Below are 24,402 nucleotides of genomic sequence, written 5' to 3' on the forward strand. Positions count from 1 at the left end.
ATTTAAGATGTCAGTGGTAGCTCAGGGTTTTTCATTGTGTGTGTGTGTGTTTTTAAATGTTTTGCAAATCTGCGTAAAAGAGACGGATGATGTAAAGGAGGCTCCGATGGTGAGGTTGTTTTTTCCACATATGGATGGAGGAACAGCTGGGAATTGGCCACTTCAGATGAATGGCTGGGAGAAGAAGAAGAGGAGGAGAGGAAAAAAGATGAGGGATGGTTTCTCTTGGTCCGTTTCTTAATAAAACAAAAGAGGAAAGAAAGTTTGTGTGTTTTTTCCTGGCAACAGCCTTCTGCAAAAGATTATCAGGTTTCGTTGCTGCTTCCTCCTTGGTTCTGATTTTCTTCTTCTTCTTTTCTCACCAAGCGGTATATTTTATTTTTAACGTTTCAGCCTTCAGCTCCTGCTTTTGCCTTCTGCCTCTCTTCTCACCCGCCTCCAGGCTGTTTTGAACATCCTTCTGTCCTCCCAGGCACCTTCTGGCGATGCTTGGCTTGGAATCATCTGAAAAAGTTGAGACCGCAAGGACAGAAAGAATAGAAAACTTAAGGCCGCATCCGCACTGCCGAAATAATCCAGTTTGATACCACATTAACGTTAATGGCTCAATGCTACGTAATTCTGGGAAGTGTAGTTTGTTGCAGCACCAGAGCAGCGTGTTTAGAGGTTGCATATAACTGGAAAAGCTTGATACACTCTGGAACATCATGTTAATGTTAGTTGTAGTTTGCCATCAGTTGACATTTGCTGCCCCAGTCTCTGTGTGATGTATTCCTTTCAAGCCCTTACATTCAGGCACAAAAAAGGACGAGTGAGTTATATGGGAAAGCTTGTTGTCGTTCTTGCATGCCTTCAAGTTGTTTCTGACTTACGGCAATCCTAAGGCGCAGCTATGATGAGGTTTTCTTGGCAAGGTTTGTTCAGAAGAGGGTTTGCCATTGCCTTCCCCTGAGGCTGAGAGCGTGTGACTTGCCCAACGTCACCCAGTGGGCTTCCATAGCTGAGCTGGGATTCGAACCCAGGTCTCCAGAGTCAAAGTCCAATGCTCAAACCATTCTGCCACACTGATTCTCATATGGAAAAGCACTTCCTACTTAAGAAACCATGTCAACCTTTCCACACCTTTGCACAAAAATCAGCAACCTTTCCGCTCCTGAGCCTGATTCTCTTCCCTAGACTTTCCCTCTCTGTCGACACAGAAATGTTGCTGTTTAAATCAGGGTTTTGCCAGCTGCGTTAATTTTCCTAGTGACCCACAACTGGAAGGGCAGGTTGGAAAGGCTTTCCCCACACGCAAACGGAAGTCAAGAGACTTGATTTCTCTGGAACAAGAGCTAAGAGGGCAAATGTGACCTTTGGGCAGAAATATAAATAGAGGGAGTTGGGGGCCCAGCATTGAATGAATGATCTGTTGGGGCCACATCTGGATGCCAGCTGCCGTCTCGGAAGATGATCCCAAAGGGCCTGGAGATTAGGACTGAGCTGTGAGTCAGTGATTCCAGACAAAAGTCTTAGGCCTGATTGTGGACTCCGCTTCTTTGGGGGTCTTTAAACAAAGGTTGGATGGGCATCTTTCAGGGGTTCTTCAGTTGTGTATTCCTGCACAGCTGGGGTTGGATTAGATGGCCCTCCCTTGTGGTCTCTTCTAAACCTAAGGCTCTTCTGATTCTGCATGCTTTCCATGTTTACATTCATTCAGAAGAAGGAAGAACTATAGTTGTTCTAATGGCCCCAAGTAGCTCTCTGGTCTTCGACCGAACGTTGTCGCTGTTGTATTGGAGTCATAGGAGGACATTTTAAAGACTCACTTATTGCTGTCAGGTCCATCCTTCTGTGTCCTCACACAGTTATCAATGGATAAAGAATATTAACAGATTAAAAAACCCTAAGAAACCATTGCTCCTTGAAAGCACATTGCCAGGCTGTGGTGTGTCTTTTTTGCCTTCTAGTCCCTCTCCTCCCCGCCCTGTATTTATTTATTGTGCGAACGCTGCTTTTTATGTCAAAACTAGTTACCGAAACCCAGCACCAAAAAAGGAATTATTTGGCAGGACTCAGGCGAACAGCGTTTAACCCTTTGGCGTCTCCTAGTCGCTCCTCACTCTGAGTTTGCAGCTTTCCTTTCTCCATTTCAGCTTTCCCAACAGACTGCTTTGAATATTGGCTCTTTGGGAACAGTTTTGAATCAGGCAACTTGGGTTGACTCTCTGAACTTGTCCGTTTGTTCATTATTATTTTCCCCCTTAAAATATTCCCTTCTCATCTTACTTATTATTATTTTATTCTGAGAAGAATGTGACCCCTTCCATAGAGAGGCTAGTCTTTTCAGCAAGGTTTGGCTACGAAAAGAGCCAACTTTGCACATGTAAAGTACAAGGCTGAATTTGCTTATGTCCATGGAGATGAGAGACGGATCCAGAACAGTAAGTTGAAGTTGCTCCCAAGTTACAAAGTACCTTCTCAGCCAGTGACCTTCCACTAATACATAAAGGTTTGGCCAAAATGAAGGCATTGCCTCCCCCATAAGAAGACAGCCAGCCCCTCCAGTGGAATTTTCCTTGTTTCCCAAAATTTCTGGCTTTACAGAGACTTAAAACGTTAGTTGAGCATTTACGTTCCTTGAAGATCTGTTTAAAAGAGGTCTTAACTGTCAGGAAGTTCTTCCTGTTGTTTAAGTGGAACCTTTACTTTGTTGTGTAATTTAATCCACTGGTTTGTGTACTAGTCTCTGGAGAAGAAGAAAACAAGTTTGACCGTCCTTCAGGTGTTTGAAGAAGGCTAAATATTAAACTGTCGGATGCGAGAGACCTCCTGTGCCCCTTCCCAGTATGCCAGTCGTTGTTGTCTGCCTTCAAGTCATTTCTAACTTATGGCAACCCTATAACAACCCTATGGCAATCTTATCCTGGGGTTTCCTTGGCAAGATTTGTTCAGAGGAGGTTTGCCATTGCCTTCCCTTAAGGCTGAGAAGATGTGACTTGCCCAAGGTCACCAAGTGGGTTTCATGGCCGAGCTGGGAATCGAACTCCAGAGTCAGAGTCCAACACTCAAGCAACTCGCTATGCCACGCCAGCTCTGTATTGCTAGTTTAATCATATTTTTAAAGAACTTTAGTATGATATGCCTGTTCTAGCCACATCTGCTTCAACATTGGTAAACCACCTTGAGTCCTAGGCTGGAGGAAAGGTGGGACGGTGACAATGACGACGGTGTTCCAGGTTGCCCCAAATCATCCGTCTCTGCTGTCCTGAGTCATCCAAAACACTGCACTCCCTTTAAAGACCTTGTCTTGCGATTCTAGGTAATTGGTTCATTGTAAGAAAGCTCCTTCGGTGAATACAGGAGAGAAGCAAGTACACCGTTTATCTGAGCTTTGCACCATTTTGAGCGGGGCTTTGATCTTTCCTTGGCGCGCTTCCTGCGAACAATGGCCGGTTTGTGCTGTACATTTTTCTTTCCTTTACACTTGTTCTCTCCGGCCGTCCCTTTCCCTCCTCCCCTTCTCTTCTTCCTTTTTCTAGGATCAGTAACATCTTATTATTATCAGAAGTGGAGTTTTTTTACCCTCTCTTCTCTGGGACTTTTTTGAACAAGCTGAGACCTGGAACCTGCCATCTTAATGGAAATGTCTGAGAAATCTGCACTATGAAGCCCTCCTTTCTGAGCTTCTACACAAGGGGTGGTCAAACTGTGGCCCTTTTGTAGCCCCTGAAGCCCACCAACCCTCTACATTAAGACAAAAATTAATGCAATTTCCAGGTAGGTTTTGCTCCCAAACTAGGCAAGAAGCCCCTCAGTATGTGGAAGGACATGAAAACATCCCCACCCCAAGAAGAACCACAAATACATCTGCTTTGCTCTGCGTTCCTTCTCAAAATGGCAGCTGGAAGAGACATTGAGCAAGTCACACTCTCTCAGCCTCAAAGGCAGTGGTAACTCCCCTGAACAAATCTTGCCAAGAAAACCCTGTGATAGGTTCTCGTTGTTATTGTGTGCCTTTAAGTTGTTTCCAACTTATGGTGACTCTAAGGTGACCTTAACATGGGATTTTCTTGGTAAGGTGCGTTCAGGGGAGGATTGCCATTGCCTTCCCCTGAGGCTGAAAGAGCGTGACTTGCCCAGGGGTTACCCATTGGGTTTCATGGCCAAGATGGGAATCAAACCTCCAGAGTTATAGTCCAAGGCTCAATGCCACGCTGGGTTCTCCTTAGGGTGGCCATAAACCAGAAGGCACAATGGGCCCTGAATAATTGTTATTGGTGGCGGAGACATTAGTTTAAACATACTGCTGAGTTTAGGCTTTAGGGGAGAGCTGTCCTCCTGCTCCCAGTTTCCTGTTTTGCAAAGGAAGCCCTTGATAAATGAAGGCCTCAGTGGCGAAATGCTCTGCGCTTGGATTCCATCAGCCGCACTTAATCAGCTCCTTTGCTGCCTCTTTTCTGCGTCTGCCGTGATCTAATCCCCTCCAAGCTTTGGGGGAAGGGGAAGGGAAATGGAGGTTACATAAATGAAACTGTTTAGAAAGCACCAGATCACATAGGGAAAAGCAAAGTGTTTAGAGGTGAAACTGAATTTTTGAGGGGAAAACACATTCTCCTGCCTCCACAACTTGGGGGAGTCACTACAACTCCCAGAAGCCAGCATGGAGGGGAACCTGGGAGTTGTTGTCCTGAGAATTCAGTTCTTCAGGCTCTGCCTATATTCCAGTTTCTCTTGCCTGCCTTGCAATGATGGCCCTCTGGTTCCAGTTTAAGTACCTTTGTTGCATGCGGTGCAGTTCTGGGATTTGCAGTTTGGGGATGGGCTGTTGCTTTCTAGCTGAGCATTTTGAGCACCTCACAAAACTACAAATCCCAGGACTCCATAGGCTGGAGCCATGGCTTTCGTTGTTGGGTGCAAAAGAGACCTTGGACTCCCATCTGTTCACAGGATGACAGGATCACAAGAGGCTATTTGCTAGCCGTTTGATAGCCAGTGTGGCTTTGAGAGGAACTTTGAAAACACCCCACCTTGGTTGCCCAGAAATCATTATTTGCTCTCCATGGACAACCAGGCAAACAGCTGTTGATAACATATCCAGGGGTAGCTCTGTTGGCAAAATCCAATAACAACCAGAATCCCCCAAATTTGCAAGCTTGCAGCATGTATTTTGTGCATTTTGCTTGGCCAATAAAGGTTTAGCTGTTGGTAAGCATTAAGCATCAGATCCTCAGTCGTGGCTATTTTTACTGCTGTTCCAGAAAGGAATGGTTTCTTAGCAACTTCCTTTCTGGTCTCTTTGCTCTCTTCCCATCCCCAAATCATTCTTCCTTCCAAAATTTTGCTTTTCCAGCCCCCAATTCCTAGAGTTTAGATAGGAAGAGGTGGTCTCTGTGTGTTTTGTTTTGGGGGGTGGGTGCGACAGATAAACTGAAGACTGCTAGTCGGTGGGTGTAGGGACATTTATAGGGTTCAGCTGCTCAGAAGAGAGGGGCAAGGAGCAGCGTTTGTGGGTCTGGCTGGGAAAAGGAGGAATGAAAACTCAATTAGGCAGGCATCCAGGATTCCCAACCAAAACGAGGAGGGGAGAAGAAGGGTTTTTTTTGGGGGGGGTGGGGGTGGGAGGAGATTGGGTCTTGAGTCCAAACTTTTGAATGCATGAAGAGGTGGGGGGAATGGAAAACAGCCTCGCCGTAAGGCAAGATCCGAGGTTGTGGGCTTCCCACAGTCTCCAGAGGCCTCTGCGGACCCAGAGAGGCCAAAAGGCCTCCGAGAAGAGTTCAGTTCCCACATTGGAGGCTAATAATGGGAAAGGAAGACTCCTCTTGCAAAGAATAAAAGAGAGCTCCTTCCTCTCTCTCTCTCTGCTTCCCCTCATCCCTTGAGCATTGCTCATCTCCCCCAGAGAAGAAGAAAAAGTTATGCAAAGACATAGTCCCTAAAAAGGGGGAACATATCTCCCCACTCCATCTTTTACACTGCAAGGGATCAGACTGTTGTCGTCAGCGTGTCATAGGAAGGACTTAGGAAGACTCTCCTCTTTGCTTTCTCTTTCTGTTTGCATTTTCACTGCTGAGGTTTGCCATGGTCCCAACTAGGCGACCTGAAAATAAGATGGGAGATCATTATTAGCAACTGGTTCAACTGGTACTGAGGCATCTCTCAATCCGGCGAGGACAGTGGCCTGTCTATTTGTTTTTCTTCAAGGCGTTGTGTTCTTCCAGGCCAAAGTACAACGTTAACACTCTTATTGATCAGTGAAATACACAAATATCACCTCCAGGTTGGCCACAGTATTTTCCCACTGATTTTTCTGTTGTGTGTGTTTACTACACATTGAGTCTGGCACAAGCGTGGGCTTTGCAGATGAACCGAATGCTCATTTATGCTCATCTTCCTTCGTCTTCCCTGGCCATTGAGACACCCTTTGTGAGCTGGGCCTCTGTCTCTTTTTATTTCCTAACTGGCCAAGCGTGCCTTCAGAGTTCTGCTAAAATGGAGCTCTTGGCTTGGAACAGCGGAGAGGAAAAACACAGGGCTTACTTCGTACGCATCGTCATTGTTTTCTTTCCAAAATGTGCTTTTTGGAGAGGGTGTCTGTGTGAATTTGAATGCCCCAAAGGCTTGGAGTCTGGGATTAATTAATCGCTGAAACTGGCTTTGGGTTTTAGGTGGTGAATTGGGAGAATAAGCAACGGTGGCATCACAGTCCTGGCGTTGGTGGCACGAAGAGAGAGGCAGCAAGGGCAATGGTGAGAAAGGAAAGGAAGGAAGGCATTGGAGAAATAGGCTTTTTGGAGCTGGCAGGTTGTGTCTGTATTCCTATAATAGTGCTGCACAATGCTGCAAAATCACTTGTGTGGTACATCAACACGAATCTGTCTTGGGCATCTTTGACCCCATAAGACTGCATTGGGACAGGAGATCAATTGGACAGCTCTAGATTTAATTGCCACTGCTTAAATGTCTACCCTCAATCTCTTTGCCTGTTCCCTTTGCTCTGAGTGCCAAAAGTGTGTTTTCAAATGTTCAGCGGACATTTTAATTCACTGCAAAGAGAGAAATTTGGGACCTGAAGAGAAATGTCATGGTCAAGATGCTTATTTAGGGGAAATCGGTGCTTTCATTTCGTTCATAGCTATGCTCCTGAATCTTTGGAGCAATATGTTGGGTGAAGCTTTCCTGAAGACCTACAAAAATTTTTGTGTTTCTCTGAGCCATTGTTGTTGCCTTCAAATTGTTTCCAAGGTCAACCCTATCTTTGGGGGGGGGGGGTGGTTTCTGGGGCTGAGAATGTGTGACTTGCCCAGCAAGTTTCCAAACCCAATTGAGGAATCAAACCCTGATCTCCGGAGTTGCTCAAACCAAGGCACTATGCAGGCCATGGGCTGCTAATCCCATTTAAAAGCAACCACTTGGTACATCACAGAAAGAATGGTGCTTCCTTTCCCTTTCTGGAGGATCCAGCCTCTTAATCCTCTTTGTGCAAAATTTGGGGCCGTTCCCCTCCTCTCCTGGGAAGCCCTTTCCCTCCGCTAAGCTGGTCCTTTTTGGGTGACCTTGGGGATCCTTAACCACTTCCCATACTTGATGCAGCACCAGGCTGAAAATAAGGTGGGAAAGCATTGCTTGTCCTTTGGAGTCGGTTTTTGTTCTCTTCCAAGGAGTGTGGGAAAGATTGCCGAGAAGAAACCAGGACTCCAGTGCCGAATTGCACCCCCGTTCTGCCTCCTTCCAGCTGGAAGGAGGTTGTGCAGCATCCCCCACAAGCGGTTGTCTTTGCCTGAGGATCCCCAGCCAAGCCGGAAATGCTGGATTTCTCATAAGGAGGCGGGGTGTCGGGATTAATGATCTTTCCATCCCAATTTTGGCAGCTTAGTCCCAGTCTCCAGTTTGTGCCTGCAAGCTGCTGGGGAAGCAGTTTAAACCCCTTGGGGATCTTAAGCCTCATTTGGGCTCGCCTTTCCATAAAACGCAGGCGGCTTTCTAAGTCCTTGTGCTTCCTGCAGATGGGTCTTGTGGGCGCTCCGTCTCGATGGGGGAGGATTTGGGTGACGTCTTATAGCTCTAAACCATACAGTTTCCACTAAATCTGGATTCCTTGCTTCACGAATGTGCAGCTCTTTGCTTTGGGCTCGGTTTGTGTTACCATTCTGGATAATCTTGTTCCTGTTAGACAAGTGAAAGGAGCATCTCCATCATTGTTAAAAACCAGGGCTAATAGCCTGTGTATACCCTATATATCATTGATTCCCAAACTTTGGTCCTCCAGGTGTTTTTGGATTTCAACTCCTAGAAGCCCTAAACAGCTTGCTCAACAGTCATGAATTTGGGAGATGAAGGCCAAAACCTCTGGAGGATCAAAGTTTGGAATGACTGCTATATATCCTTGTATATGAGAGCTGGTGTGGTGCAATGCTTCAATAAGTTTAGGAGACCAGGGTTCGAATCCCCGCTTAGCTGTGGAAACCCACTGGTGACCTTCGGCAGGTCACATTCTCTCAGCTTTAGAAGAAGGCAAAGGCAAAAGCACTCTTGCTGTGACTCTCCCCTTCATTCTTAAGGTGGCATGCACAGCATGAAACGCACCTCCCTTTTTCGCTTGGGATGACTAATGTTAATCTGGTTTTCAGTCTTGCATGATTCCTTTTTTTGCTTGCAAACAGAGGGAACCTGGATGCTTTTGCCAATGCGGGGAGAGGAACGGAAGGTGGGAAGTTTAGGAAAATAGCGGACGCCGTTGGATTAAGGCGGGAGATGGAATAGTGCCCAGGCAAGAGCAGACTCTGCGGATACGTACTTGCTTCTCTCTCAATTAGGAAAATAAGGAATGATACAACATAAACATATGCGCATCTTTCTGACATGAAGTTGGTTGTGCAGCTCTTTAAAAAACAAACTTCTGCCTTCATGAAAACCAGCTTCTGGATAATTCGAGACACTTTGTTATCTTTTTAACTGCTAAACCAGCCAAATGTTGCAACCTTCCTTTTCCTTTTTTCTCATGAGATCTCAAAACATCTTTGAAAAAGTGTAATGGTTTGACTGTTGGACTAAGGCTTCATTCCCACTTGCAAAAAAAGCAGTGTGCAATCCGGATTGATGGATCGGTTTGACAGCGGAGCGTGGTCCCCACTACGTTTGCCCCAATTGCATTTTTCCCCTGTAAAATAACCCACTTGTGGTTCACATTCATGAATGAATTGGTTCAAAATGGACCCGCTCCAGTTGGCCGAAGGGCAAATTTAAATCAATTCCGATCTGCATCTGGTTCACACTTGCGCAGAATCGATTCATCCAAAAAGACGAGGAAAACATCAGCGTCAAAAAGACGCAGGATAAATGGGTCTAGTGTGTGGCGCCCCTCTCCGAATCACTTCAGCGAATCAATTCAGATGGGAACCAGGATCATTTGAACTGGTTCAAACTGATTTGCGATCTGGTTTAAAAGGTAGTGGGAATTAGGCCTAGGATTCTGGAAGACCAGGGTTCGAATTCCCACTCAGCCGTGGAAGCCTACCAGAAGACCTTGGGCAAGTCATACTCTCCCAGCCGGAAAGGAAAACAAGGGCAACCCTCCTATGAATAAATATTGCCCCCAAAACCACAGTAGGGCAGAGTCAACTTGCGAAGATAGAATAACAACGACAGCAGATCCTGTCATACTAGTTGGCTTCCTTTCCCCCCTTTAACTCCTATATAAAAATACCAGAATGCCATTAACAAACAGCCACCGTTTTCCACTCTGCTTATCGTAGCATATTCTTATAGCGTTTGCTGCCCATGGATGATTCTGGGGCTCCCTTTGTGTTGACGGATTTGCACCGGAGTGTAATTAAACAGGACTCTGTGTGTGTGTGTGTGTGTGTTTGTGTGTGTTGTCAAGCCCGCCTCCCCCTTCCATCCCTCCTTACTGGTGTTTGTCGCAATGAATAGTTTTGGAGCTTGTTTGAATGGTGGCATTTTCTCCACTCCGCTTGACTTGCAAGTCTGTTCCAGCTGCGTGGAGCAAAATGAACATTTTAAAATAAAAAATAGATGTGTGTTTGTGTGTATTGCCTCCGGGTTTTTTGTTGCGTTCCGTAAGATGCTCTGCAAAATTAAATTGCCTCCCAGGCAAGTCTGTCTTAGACACTTTGGAGAGTTTGGGGGCTGAGTTGGTAAAGTGGGATGTTATGTAAAGGCAGCAAGCTGCACCTTATACTAGCTTTTTAAAATAGCTATATGTAGGGGGGGGGGGGATGATTTATTCCAGACAGACCATACGAAAAACAGTTTTGTGACAGGTTCTACCCAGTAGCTAGTATTACCCATTAGGCCCTTTTAGAAAACCAGACTACAAGAGAGTTATTATCCGTATTTGTGTTTACATTAAGGCTGCAGTTTTTAGTTCTTTTAAACCAACTAGATAAATTGGTTGAAATGCTCTATGATGACATTGAAAGAAGTCCTCCCATTTAAATTGGGAAGCATGTAATACAGGTTCTTAGGATATTCTTTTTGTAAGCACCCATGTGAGAAGAGCATGCATCCACACTGCAGAAACAATCCAGTTTGACACCACTTTCTCGGTGCTAGGGAATTCTGGGAACTGTAGTTTATTGCGACCCCTGAACTCTGACAGAGAAGGCAGAATGTCTCACGAAGCTACAGTGCCCAGAATTCCCTAGCATTGAGCCAGGGCAGTTAAAGTGGTCTCAACCCGGATTATTTCTGCCCTGTGTTTTGGACCTTTGTTAACCCTGTAGCGATGATGAAGATGATGATACCACTATCAATACCCAATGTTAAATACTTCCAAACCTCGGACTTTCGCGACATACCATTGCAATGGGAAGGCTACCAGAAGAGTGCAGGCGACATTGCAAGTGCTTCTGATACAGACGGAGCAGGAGGTTTGCAGCTCAGCAAAGGAGACCCAGTGCTCCGAAACTGATCCCAGCCGCATGTGAGAATGCCCATATAAGGTCAGAATGGCCCGCGAGAGCAAAAAAGAGCATCTTGGATTCCATCGGCTCTCAAGACAGAGGAGAAGAGAGGAAGAGATCTTTATATACACATCCTTTCTGCCCCCAGCAGTCCATCAGTGTTCTGGCTCCACTGACATTGGCAAGGAGGATGCACACCACCTCTGGAATAAATACGGACCTTGCTCCTTATTTAAATCTCTGAGCATCCTTGTTAACTCCAAGGTGTTGCTGTTGTTAGCTGCCCTTGAGTCGATTCCTTGTGGATGAGACATCTCCAGGTATCCCTATCATCCACTGCTCTGCTCAGGTCCATGCGCATGACGTCCCTGGCATGTGGTTTTTCTCCCTTTCTTCTACCCTCCACCTTTTCCAGCATTATTGTTTTTTCTAGTGATCCATGCCTTCTCATGTGGCCAAAGTACGGCAGCCTGAGCTTGATCATCTTGGCTTCCAAGGAGAGCTCTGGTCTGTTGAAAGACCCATTTGTTCGTCTTTTTGGGATCCTCAGTGCTCAGAGAGTACATTCCAGGGTTTCTCAGTGCGGCTTCCCTGAGAGGTTGCAATGGGTTCCCATGAGAGATGTAGGCATTCAATATTCTACGCCAACTACTTACAGTATATACTCATGTATAAGTCTAGAAACTTAGGTCCAAAAGCTGACCCCCAAAAAACTTGAGTCGACTTATCCACAGGTCAATGTAAGTACTATATCTTAACTCTTATGTAAAAGGAACCATCCCCTGGTGAAAGGCAAGAGTATAATCTGTCCCAGAAGCATTGACCCCCTCTGCTTCCTCATCCCTCCAGCCTTAAGAGTGAGAGCAAAGAGTTATGTCTGCTGGAATTTTGCAAGTTCTTTGGCATTGTTTTCCTTTGCTTCATCCTTTAGATGCTTTGCTATACTTCCGTAAGTTTTACCCTTGACTCACCCACGGGTCATAGCAAAATCCATAATTTTGGCCTCAAAACCTGTCCTCGACTTATACATGAGGCTGACTTATAGTCAAGTATATACTGTATGCTTCACTAAGGACATCCTGCCAGACTACAACTCCCATCATCCACGTGGCTTATTGTGGGCATAAAATAGGATGAGTTGAGCAATGTAAACCCTCCCTTGAGCTGGTTCATTGGAAGCAGGATGAAAAGTGTGGTTATACTGGGCCTGATCAGTGAGAATGCAGTCTTTCTTTACTGGGATCCGGTGGAATTGATGGGCTAGGAAGCCATTTTAGCCCTGTGTTGCCTGGGGCCCAGCCTGCTTCTCCCTCGACTACTCCTTTGCTCCTGCGCTGGCCCGCTTGGCTGTTTAGACTTGCTGTCTGCTTTGAGTAAACTTTAAGCCTCTTTTAAAATGTCCCCTGGCTGAACTTGCCATCCCTGTGTTTGAAACGCAAGGGAAGAGGCGGCACCGTTGTTGTCGTCATCTCCTCCCTTGCCCCCGGCTTTCAAAAAAGCAAGAAGCAAATCAGGTCTTGCTGGTCCTTCGGTTCTTTTGTAAGAGTCACCTTGCAAAATTCTTCCTAGGTTGCCATACATTGAAGCCAGTGGATGACAAATAACAGCAACAACATGATGAGAGCTTGGACTTCAAAATTAGGTACCTCCCAGAGTCCGGCTTGTGTATACTATTATCCCCCAAATAATGCTCTTTTGTCCTTTTGTCATCTTCTTTGTCATCATTATTCCTTCTCCTGCCTCCTTATAATTCCTCTATAAAATGCCACTGAAGCCAAGCGAGAAGCTACTGTGGTTAGAGGCTTGTAACTTTCAACATTGATATGCTTAAAGTTTCTTATTCTCCGCCACCTGCTTTCCGTTCTTCTTTTACTCTTTGGAGGGTGTTTGGGTATTACTCTTGTATTTTACATTTTTCACAGATGCTGCAGCCCCTAGAAAACATTAGGCAGTTGGCATTTTAGAAGCGCCATGTTCCATGTGCATTCAGGGACTGTTCTCACAATAAACACAATATACTAAGCAATTGCAGGTCCTGTCAGCGTTGCTATTGCATGCAGGAAAGAGAAGCAACTTTGGCAGATCGACAGAAGCCAATTTTTTGCCCTGGGACCATCCAAGGATTGTGTAAACTGTAAAATCCCAGAAGGACAACTGCAACTTACTGGAAAAGCAAATTACTTATTTGCTCTCTATGGAAATGGGACAGAAAAGGGACATTCCAGGTGACTCCAGTCCAGGGTTAGAAACTGCAAACTCCATCTTAGTGGGTCACATGCGGCCACAGTTGGTGCAGTCCTGAGATAGTTTTGTTTTTGAAAGTATCTCTGTGGAGGTAGGCTTACTGGAGGCGACTGTTTGTGTTTGCGGCTGCGGTAAGATTTGAACCATCTTCTTTCTCAACACACAGCTGGGAAGAGTTCTTATCTCTCATCAGCTCCTTCCTGGAGAGATAGTCTGGAGGATCAGATGAGGATACCACCAACCCTGGGCTGTATATAGGAGTTGTGTTAGTCATCAAAACAGGCCTGGCCATATCTGTTATATTAAAAACCACAGTCTGTACCATGTCTGCTTCCTCTTCTTCTTCTTAGCTGATGCTTTCAATCATGTCTCCCTTTTTGGCAGAGGGAAGTGGGTGCCTCTTATGGACCTCTGGCATCCAAAAATGTGAGGTTGTGAGATGTTCTCTGTCATGGGGTGGGGAAGTCCACTATCATCTCTTCCTTGGTGCTTGGCTATATATGGCTCCTTTCATAAAGCTCCCTTGCATCCTTTCTCATTCTTCAGGGAAGGCTTAGGGTCACTTAGAAATTCAGTGGGCCCTTGGTATCCACTGGGGTCTGGTTCCAGGGCCACCTGTGGACGCCAAAATCCATGGATGCTCAAGTCGCATTATATATGAGTGGCGAGAGCCATCGTGGTTTGAGTGTTAGATCACAACTCTGGAGACGTTGGTTCAATTCCCAGCTCCGTCACACGCTCTCAGCTTTAGGGGAAGGCAATGGCAAACCTCCTCTGAACAAATCTTGCAAAGAAAACCCCCATGATAGTTTTGCCTTAGGGTCGGCAGAAGTTGGAAACTACTGGAAGACACACAATGAACAGCGAGTAAAGTCCCTTTTATAAGGCCACGCAAGGCCTCCTTCCAACCCTGAGTGGTGCACTTTTGGGGCAAGCGTTGGCCCCAAATGCATACCCCCATATGCACTCTACAATTCTCATACTATCCCAGTACCTACAGGCCCTCTCAAAATGGTGTTAAGAAGTGATGCAATGTCACTACCTGTTACTTAATGGATTGATTTCATACAATTTAGCAGAGTGCTGTTAGGAAACCACTTGCATATCCTGGTACAGAATTATGGAAGTGGTTAGGGATGAATGGTTTTGCCTTGGCAGTAAAGGAAGATGACTCTTTGTGTGTTCAGAGGCCCTTGTGTCCTTTCCTCCCAAGTTAAATCAAGCCTTTGCAAGGTTATACGTTGGACGGGGGTTATATGCTGGCTTCAGTTTATTAAGACATAACAACCCTGGTGGGCCAGTCAACCTCTGTGGGAATTGTTCATCTCTGGTTCCGGGCTATTTGGCAAAGGATTATCCCTTTTCATCGATGGTTCATGTTTCTGGAACTCTGCCCATAATAAGCAGAGGAGGTACTGCCGGCTCTAGTACTCTTGAACCGAAGTAGAACCGTGGATCCTGTTGACCCACCCGCCGCTTTCAAAAATGAGGATTTGGGGGATCGAATTGAGGGAAGGTGCAAATGTCACTGGCTTTTGAAAGAAACTGCAGGGGAAAAAATGTACGTTTTGTAGCTATATAACAAAACACAGTGGGGTTTGTTTGTCATGGTCATGTTTGCTTTGAAGAAGTGGAATTGCTATGCAGGCTATTGAGGTGCAGCAATTTTGGGTTTAAAAGGCCCTAGTTTCCAAATGTGTGTTGTTATGGCCTCATAATAATATCACCATCCCAGCCATCCTTTTGATGGCAAGAGACTAAGCGGTTGGTGATCCACTAGATTCAAGAACCCTGATTGCTTACTATTTACTGGGATCAGGTAACTCTGCACAACCTGTTTCAGGGCAAAATTCAAAGTTCAAAAAAGTGCTGGTTATAACCTTTAAAGCCCTGCATGGCTTGGACCCAGACAAGCCAAAACAGGTGGGCAAAGTGCTACCCACTGGCCCCATTTGGCCCCATAGGAGTCAATACATGGATTTCTTTTCTCCAGAATGCCCCCAAATGCCCTCTTAGAGGATGTGGGGGGCCTTTTGGACCAGGCTTTGTTGCACATTTTTGAATGGAAAGGGATGCTTTAGAGGTGAGTTGCTAAGCTGGCAGGGGTCCGACTACAGGACCCTTGGGTTCCCTTCCAGCTTTTCACTTCTCCAATGGTACGAAATGGCCGCCTTGGGAGAAGGGCAAGGCAATTAAATAAATAATGTTGAGTTTGTGGTGGTGCGGCGCCACCTTCTGGCTTTGAAGGAGCAACAGGGATGAGTGCGCCCCTCTGGATGTTGTTAGGCAGTAGGTCCCATCAGCCCTAGCCAGCCTAGCCAGTGGTGAGGGGTGATGGGACTTGCAGTCCATCAGTATCTGAAAGGTCACTGGTCCTTTACTGATGATGTGTGGGAGAGATGCGCCATAGACAGTAGGACCTTGGTATGTGCTGAGGTTTGGTTCCAAGACCCTGCCATGGATAGCGAAACCAGTGGGTGCTCAAGTCCCATTAAATACAATGGCATAGCAATGGTGCTCCTTATATAAAATGACAAAATTAGGTTTGGTTTTTGGAATTTATATGTTTTCAAATGGCGGATGGTTGAATCCGTGGATAAGGAATCCATAGGTGTGTGTGTGTGTATTGTTGTGTTTTCCGGCTTCTCAACTCCACTTTCCTCCTTTCTTCCTAGCCCACCACTTTGCCCCAGGGCACCATCAACATGAACCAATGTACGGACGTTGTGGACGGCGAAAGCCGGACCGGGCAGAAGTTCTCCCTCTGCATCTTGACCCCCGAGAAAGAGCACTTCATCCGGGCGGAGAACAAGGAGATCATCAGCGGGTGAGTGGCAAGGCTGGTTGGGAGGGAGATGGAGATTTTCCTAAGAGATGAGAAGATTTTAAGTTCAACTTCCTTTACTAGTCACAGGGATGTACATAGCTGCCTTTCCTTGCTATGTATCTTAATTTGCCTTCTCTTCTCTCTTGCTTTCAGGTGGCTGGAGATGTTAGTTGTCTACCCGAGAACCAACAAGCAGAATCAAAAGAAGAAGAGGAAAGTGGAGCCCCCAACGCCACAGGTGAATCCGGGGCCGGGGGGAACGGTTTCCAATAACGGTTAGCACAGTCTGGGCTTTTCTTTGGCACTCTTCTCTCCAAAACTAGAGCAAAGTAACTTGCTGTTCTTACATTTACTGCTGTGTTGTGCACATTGTTTTGTGTCTGTCTTTGGCCCTATGAGGGCTAGTGACTGATTGTACAGGTAAAAATGTACAAAGAGGAAACACTGAAAATTAATTCAACTTCCTTCTTTGTGATTCACATATATGATGGGTCAGTCTGCAAGTGTGCAGCCAGTCTTTGGAAACCTCTAGAGAAGTGTTTACCAAACTTTGGTCCTCCAGATGCTTTGGACTTCAGCTCCCAGAATTCCTGACTGTTGGCCAAGCTGGCTGGGGCTTCTGGGAGTTGAAGTCCAAAACACCCGGAGGACCAAAGTTTGGGAATCGCTGCTCTAGACCTAAGCACTCTTTTGGTGTTAGTTGCCATCTGTTACTCATGATTCCCATTCACATCTCCTCAGTTCTCTTTGGATTGAAGTCCTCTCTGTTACGAGCTCTTTTTTTCGTTGCTATATTTGTCTCCAGGAGTCAGGCTTTTGTATGTGTGTGTGTGCCTTTGTGGGTTTGTGTTCCAAAAGAACCAACCTGGACTGTTCCCATGCCTCCTTTTTGACTGAGACCCTTGAAGGATGCTGGATATCTCCTCCCTGCAAAGAGCAGAAGGAAGGCAAGAGCCACAAAGAGAACTTAATACGGCATAAATTCTGCCCCCGAAGCCCTTGGTTTCTCCCTACCCCCATTTTTTGGAAGCGGAACAAAAAAACCCAGGAAAAAGGGTGAGGGTGGGGAATGCTGGCAGAATAATATAATTTTTTTGGAATAATACTTGGTTGCTGTGGCAACCTCTTGGAAACCTGACAGGATTTAAGCTCCTGAGCTCCAAATAAGGTAAATAGGATTTTTGGCGTTCTGGGGGGAGAATGCAAAGCAAGGAAGAAGGCTGCTCTCTTCCTCTGGAGATGGTCTCTGAAAGGGAAGAGGAGCTGGGAAAAGCAGGCACTTTCTAGGTAGAGTTTGTGGGATGAGAGGGAACAGAAAAGGCATGCTGTTTGCTCAGATCAACATGCCTTTGATTGTTTCTTGTGGGATTTTCAGGCCATGGGGCCATGTTCTACAAGAGTTTATTCCTGACGTTTTGCTTGCCTCTGTGGATGGCATCTTATCAGTACCAGATGTGACCAAAAATGAGAAAACCTGTAACTACCTAAGAGTCGAAAGTTGTAGTTTTGTGTTTCCCAGTAGTTGCCAACTTTCAATTATCCCATGGAGCATTCTTGGCAAGATTTGTTCCAAGGAGGTTTGCCATTGCTTTCCTCTGAGGTTGAGAGTAAGTGACTTGCCCAAAGCCACCCATTGGGTTTCCATGGCCGAGTAAGGAATCGAACCCTGGTCTCCAGCTGTAGCCCAGTGCTCAAACCATAGTCCCCCCCCCCATTTTCATATAATGCATACTTGGACGTCAGCCGGGTTCCTGTGTTTGTACACATGGGCCCGCTTCTTCTGGAAGAGATCGGTGTGCCTGATGTCTAAATTTACTTTTTGCTCTGCTTTCCCCCCCATCTCCGACTCCTGCCCTCTTGGGAAGGCTATTAAAAGCTCTTCCATTCTCTTCTGTAAACTCAACACTTGGCTCCCCTTTTACCTACGGGAAGTCTTTCGTTAGCCGTTCCCTGGTGTAGCAGCCTTTGTATTTGGCAGCTTCACAAAAAATCTATAAATAAGATCTTTGTATATAGACGTTACGGTTACAATGGCCTTCAGCTCTGCTGAGATCGGAGTCGGAAGAAGCTTCATGCTGAGATCCAGAATGCTAGGAAAAGGAGGAAGGGAAAAAGGGAGAGGGTTATGTTAAAGTCATGTATGTATGTATGTATGTATATAAAGGGCATCCTCAAACCCTAAACCCTTCCCAGAGTTGTAAATCCTTCAGGGGAAGTAACAGCCCCCCAATGGTACATATTACAGTTTTTAAAAATTCTGTCTTATCTCTCCACTTGAGGCAGTTTAAGAAACAAATTAAAACAATAAAACCAACACCAAATTTTAACCAGGAGTGAAACCAACAGTGGAAAGCCATTGAACATTCCCGTTAGCCAAGGTTGTAAAAAGCAGCCGCAGAACAATGCATAAGATAGTAAAAAAGAGGGTTTAAAAAGAAGCTCAGGCTAAGAAGCCAAACTGAGAAGGCCTGGCAGAATGCGTTGGTTTTAACATGGCACCTAAAAACTGCCAAGGAGAGATGGAGATCATTCCACAGTAGAGATTTTTGGTCTCCCCCCTTTTTGCCTTTGACTCTGCTCTCCCCTGGAGAACATCTCTGAAGTTGGCATCAAGCCTCTCTATCTGAAGCATGAAGGAGGCTTCACTCCATGTTTACATTGAAAACGGCAACAACTGACATTGGGTTTTCTTTCCAGGAACCCGGACCAGCGAAGATGGCCGTCACCAGCAGCAACATCCCCAGCGCGGAGAAGGTCCCGACCACCAAGTCCACGCTTTGGCAGGAGGAGATGCGCGGCAAGGACCAGCCTGATGGCAATGGGGGCATCAGCCCGGCTCCCAGCCCTGTGCAAGGTCCAGCCCCCTCCGCTTGCTCTTTGAAGGAGCCAACGTTGGAAAGCAAAGAAGGTAAGAGTTGAGCCCCAAAGCAAAGGCAGAAGGACCTGGCAGTGCCTCTGCAAGGAGTCTGAGGCCAGTGGACATTTTGCAGATGAATTAGGAGAGCCTAGCCTTCCACAGTTGCCCTCTTCTGCTTTAACTCTTCAGTTTGGAGCATGGCAATTTTTAAGGACAGGCATTGGCAAGCTGAGGGAAGGAACTTCCTCTCCAACGATTTGGTTTCTGCAAAGGGTTGGGTAACAACCAAAGATAAGAAGGCAAATCTCTCCTGTTTCTAAGAAATGGGTGTTGACTTCCCAGTGATCCTGTCCCGTATGTTTTGGCTGGGGCCATATCAGAGAACCAAGTGATAAAAGGAGGCCTTGGAAGCAAAACAACCTTGCAGGGGGCTAAATCAGGTCACTTCAGGTGCATCCCCAAAACAGAACATTCTCAGTAACCTTGCCAGATTCCTTGGTGGGGCTTGTATATTGGTGAGAATCCAGGAGGAGGTGACCGTGTTGATTTCCCAGAGCAATAGCGTCCCCATATTTTCCTTTTTCTTTGACTAGGGTTGGCCATGATGGGGGATGTGTGGATGTTTTAGGACTGGATCTCCCATCAACCATAAACAAGTGGGGGTGATGGGAGTTGCAGTCCACCAATATTTAGAAGATTTAATCTTAAAGGGTGAAGCAATAGCCTGGACCAGACTGAGGGCAACTCCAGGCTTCTGTGCAGCCTCTAAAACAGTCCAGCACTGAGTGCCAAGCCCCAAACAGCAAGTTCCTTTTTCGGCCCCCCACCTTCAAACCGTTTGCCTTTTAAATCTCTTCTGATTAATCTGGCAGCATCTGCTGTCTTGTTTGTCACGAAACGCAGGGGTCAGGGGCCTTTCCTTCCTATTCGGGATGATGAGTTTTCCCTCTTGGAGGTACCTAGAAGGAACCAAGAGTGGCTTTCTTATCTGTTTGCAAAGCAGGAAAGGCACTGTTTTCCTCTTTTGTCCGGCTTCTCTCAGGGGTATCCATTCCAGTATGAGCACCTCCATGTAAACCTCCTTTCCCACAATTAATCCAGGAAGGTTGTTTTAGTCATTGGTACTTGGGGCTCCTTTTGAAAGGTCTGAAGGACAGGAGGACAAAATGCAGTCATCAGGTAACAAAAGCTTGTGAAGGAAGCATTTACCTTCTTCTGAGCAGAAGAGGAAGCTTTGGGGCTGGGTGAGGGTTATTTCTTCTTTTGAGGAAAGAGCACCGCAGACAAAACAAGAGTCCTTGCAAGTAGCAAATACCCGAGAGGAGCAGGCAAAGAGAACCACTGTCCTTGCACTGTCCTATCTTGAAAATATCAGCTCCCAGATGATCATCCCTTTGGCATCTCTCAAGGCTGCTTCTGGTGGACCAGATACAAAAAGATTACATTTATCTCCTTCATTGGCTGCAGTCAAATGTCCAAACTGTGGTTCTTTTTCTGATCCTGCATTCCAACAGCTAGGGTACGTAGCATTGTCTATTAGCCACCAGTCCTCAGAGGCCAATCGGTCAGCCTTAAAAGATACACAAGCCTCAAGAGAAGCTCACAGTGAATGTTGCAACAAAGGACCAAGAGGAGATTGTCTGTTGCAGAAATGTCACTGTCGACCCAGATGTGTAAATATCAGATGGTTACAGAAAATTAATGTCAAAAGATTAAACCACATTAAGAAATGTAGATTCCCTGAAAAAACATTTAAAATGACTCAGTGCTCGAATTGCTTGAGTAATTTACTCAGCTGTTTAACAAATTATTTCCCAGCTCTGTTGGGTTGACATCACAGATGCCTCTTGGGCAATCTCAGATCTTTTGCATCGAACTGATTTACAGCATCTGGGAAGCCTTTGTCCATTAGCCAACTTAAGGGTCAATTAAACAAATCTCCAGGCCATTTCCTCCTAGAAACAGGGGTGGTCCAAGGGAGCTCAAGGGCTGCATCTTGGCCCTCAGGGCATCCCAAGTGCCAAAAATATTTGACTTCTAATCAGTTCTTGTTTTGAAGAATGACTCTCCTGGCCTAAAATTGCAGGTGATGACCCAGGAAAGCCAGTCTCTCTACAGGTGCCCTATTTATGGAATAACGTTCCCAAATATGTTCCGCCTGATCCCTTCATTGCTAGCTTTAAGCCATGGGATAACGTGTTCCATTATTCTATGTGGCTGGTTCAAAAAGTTTTTTTAAATTTCTAATTCTGTCTGCCTTCTCTCTCAAATTGGCTGCAAATCTCTGCACTCCTGTCATCGTCAACCTTTTGTCTTGGATTTTTCTACCCAGCATTCAGATGGTAGCTAGCGTTGTATTAAATGTTTGTCATGAGCCACCAGAGAAAGAATAGAAGCGATTAAAGGTCTCCATCTTTGGAGGTCTTTAAACAGTGGTTGGATGGACATCTTTTGGGTGTGCTTTAGTTTTCTGCTCTTGCATGGCAGGAGGTTGGGCAGGATGTGGCCCCTTCCAACTCTTACGATCCTGTGATTCTAAGATAATGTTATAGCTCTCTCCTGTATTCTGCCTGAGTTTCACACACTTGGAAGCAACATCTCATTCCGATTGAGTAACCTCAGGTCTTCCGATGTCTCCTAGATGAAAGCGCCATGAACGGCGACCGCAATGATTGTGGGCGGAAGACGCGTGTCGAGAGCGGCTACTTCTCCTTGGAGAAGACCAAGCAGGAGGTCAAGCCAGAAGAGCAGCAGCTGCCAACTCTGCCATCTCCTCCCAGCCCCAGCACCCCCATCAACAGGTACGGTGACCCCAAATCACCCTCCCAGGAGCAAAGTCGCCCTTTTCCTTCCCCAGGTCCCTACCCGGGCAGCCGGATGGTGTACAGCTTCTCTCTCAATGCCCTGGACTCGAGGCACAAGGACTCCACTGACGGAGATGCAGCATGGGGAACGGAGCGCCTGGGCCGCCCCCTGGCCTTTAAAGCCAGCCGGCAGTACGCCACCCTGGCTGACGTCCCCAAAGCCATTCGGATCAGCAACCGGGAGGCCTTCCAAGTGGAGCGGAAACGGCTCGAGCGGAGGTCCCGAGCCCGCAGCCCCGGAAGGGAGGAGGTGGCTCGCCTCTTTGGCAACGAAAGGAGGTAAGGCCGCGGGATGGCCCTTTGCTGGCCACTTTCTAATTCAAGGGAAGTCATAGGCTCTCGGGGTGGGGAACATCATCTTCTTTTCCAGGGGGATTTTGACCAGTGAAACAAAAGTCATGTTCACAGGATGGGTGAGGCAAAACAAAGCTTATCTCACTTTGCTTCTTCCATGGAAATAGTCTTCCATGTTCCTTGGCAATGCAATGGCATTTCAGGATGTTGCTTAGAAGGTAGCTTGAAGACTGGCCAGTGGTGACCGATGCCTACCATGGCCATGAGGCAATTTGTTCCAAGTTTTGGTCAGAACGTAAGGAACTATCAATCAGACCTGGACCTAATGGATGCAAGGATCTTGCGTCATAGATTTTGGCACCTTGGATAGCTGCTTTAAGGATTGGACTAAAACCCAGAGGCGAGCCATGGCCCCACTGAGAGGAAAGCCAGAAGCTCTTGCTGATGAACTGTCTCTGGGGAGCCCACCACAGTGGGACTGGGCGTGAATGCTGTACACAACTCATTCTATGCCTCAGTTTCTCCAGCCTATGTGTTTTGGAGAGGCAAGTCTAGTCTATGATACTGGCCAGCTAAATGAGCAAAGAGAGAAGCCATACAACCTCTAGAAAGGGGACACTATTTGGGAAAGTGGAGTAAGATATGCTTGCCATGGGTGCAGTAGTCTGACTCCACAACAGCCCTCCTGATGTGAGAGCCCCACCATATTGGCTGCAAGTGGTGCTCGCTGGCATCAACTCCCACTGTGTCTTGCAAACATCCACTCCTCTGCGTGTCGATGTACGTGTGCATTTTGGGATGACATTCCAGAAACCTCACAAATGATCGTCAGAACTTGCCTTTCAGAATCCTTTTCTCCCTCCCTCCCTCCTCTCTCTTTTGGCATGATGAGGCCTGTATGGAAAGAGAGGGGGAAAGGGGGCACAGGATGTCGGTGGAAGGGGAGCTGTCAACTCTCCTTGCTCACCCTTGAGTTCTTAGAGACATGTTCACTCTCGCATGAAGTGGTTGAATGACTCTGTTTTATTGATATTTATTTGCTTCCATACTGCCTGAAGAGCTTTCTGCATGTTAGGCTGGGGCAGCGGGGTGACACAGTGCTGGAGTTTAAGAGATCTTTCACACTAGACAGTTGGAACAGTATGATTCCACTTTAACTTGGCATTCTGTGGATCTATAGATTCCTGAATCCTGACTCTCTTAGTCAGACTTATTGACACAGCTCAGATCTGTATGTTAAGAAATGCTTGCAGATTGTAAAACAAGCACGCTCCCGTTGCTTTAATCTGGACATTTCACTTATAGCTTACCCAAGAGGGATTTGTATATATGGACAGGGTTGTCAATAGCTGTTGATTTGATCCATCTTGCTCCCCACACAAAATAATTGCCATGTCTGGGCCGGTTCAGAGAGAATCTCCTCCTCAAAACTTGGTTAAACTGTTTGCACCAGTGAATTTAACATTTCCCCATCTTCTTGCATTTCCCCCACCCTGCCTCTTTGCTTGGCTTTCAGCTGCTTGTCTTGATCTTTTTTTTTCTTACTGAGCTTTGCTGGTTATTTTAAAATTAACATTCTTTTCCTACCTGCGATTCTTTTGTCAAGTTTCTGGAGCCGAATGAATGCTTATCAGGCGCCTGGTGTCTGTGTTTGTACCTGGATGAATTCTGTCTGCCCTGTCTCCTCACCACCTCCTCTTGTATTTGATGCCTCATCTCCAAGGTGTGCATGGAAGCCTACTCCTTTCCCCAGTTAACATCAGACTTCCGTAAAGCAGGGCTTTTCAAGTGGCCAGCAAAATCCAGCTAACATTCTGCCTGCTGTGTTCCCCATGTTCCTCCTCTATTCACTCTTAGGTTCCTTGCATCGAGATGAGCCATGATCCGGGATCAAGCAGATGGCGCATAATGCAATTCTATGCAATTCCATGCCCCCTCTTCATCTCAGCAACTGTCAAATCCAGATGGGCCATTGATGCTTACTGATGGGGAGGCAACTCAAGAGGCGTAAAATGCAGCTGGTCTCGGCTGCGAGGGAGAAAGAAAAGCAGGTGAACTCCCAGATAGAGCCCTTGATTGTTTCTTTTTCCCTCTGAACCAAGACCAGCCACATCTTCCTCTCCCGAGTTGCCTCCTTTATTCCTTCCAGGCAGCAGCTCTTTTCACATTTTCTTCTCTGCTCCCTTGAGGAGTAGAAGCTCACTCTCAAAAGCAATCCGTGAGGTTACCAGCAGCACATCTTCCATAATGCTTCAGCTGGCAATAACAGGTCCATGGTCCCCCTTTCAAAGCAGCTAGCCAAGAATTCTATGCTATAAAATAACCATGGATTTTAGTTTGAAATGCAAATTGCAAACTGGCAATCGAGATGGACAAAATGACATTAATACTTAGAGATCATGTAGTGGA

At 46.3% G+C, this 24,402-nt stretch overlaps 1 protein-coding gene across 6 annotated transcripts in view; it reads left to right on the plus strand.

Annotated features, from left to right (window-relative positions):
• Positions 1-24,402, plus strand: part of MPRIP (myosin phosphatase Rho interacting protein) — an 86,255-nt gene that overhangs the window by 24,479 nt on the left and 37,374 nt on the right. For 4 of the 6 annotated variants that reach the window (XM_089540113.1, XM_089540112.1, XM_089540115.1 and 1 more), the window contains exons 4-7: positions 15,827-15,978; positions 16,132-16,216; positions 18,676-18,886; positions 21,477-21,636. In XM_089540113.1, the coding sequence (XP_089396239.1) occupies positions 15,827-15,978; positions 16,132-16,216; positions 18,676-18,886; positions 21,477-21,636 (608 nt within the window). Of the gene's footprint in view, positions 1-15,826; positions 15,979-16,131; positions 16,217-18,675; positions 18,887-21,476; positions 21,979-24,402 lie in introns of all 6 variants that reach the window. The other 2 variants (XM_089540107.1, XM_089540108.1) reach the window with 1 other exon arrangement.

This window comes from Sceloporus occidentalis, unplaced genomic scaffold (assembly GCF_023333645.1).
Source record: "Sceloporus occidentalis isolate IW3139 unplaced genomic scaffold, rSceOcc1.0.p SCAF_10, whole genome shotgun sequence".
Classification (NCBI taxonomy): domain Eukaryota; kingdom Metazoa; phylum Chordata; class Lepidosauria; order Squamata; family Phrynosomatidae; genus Sceloporus; species Sceloporus occidentalis.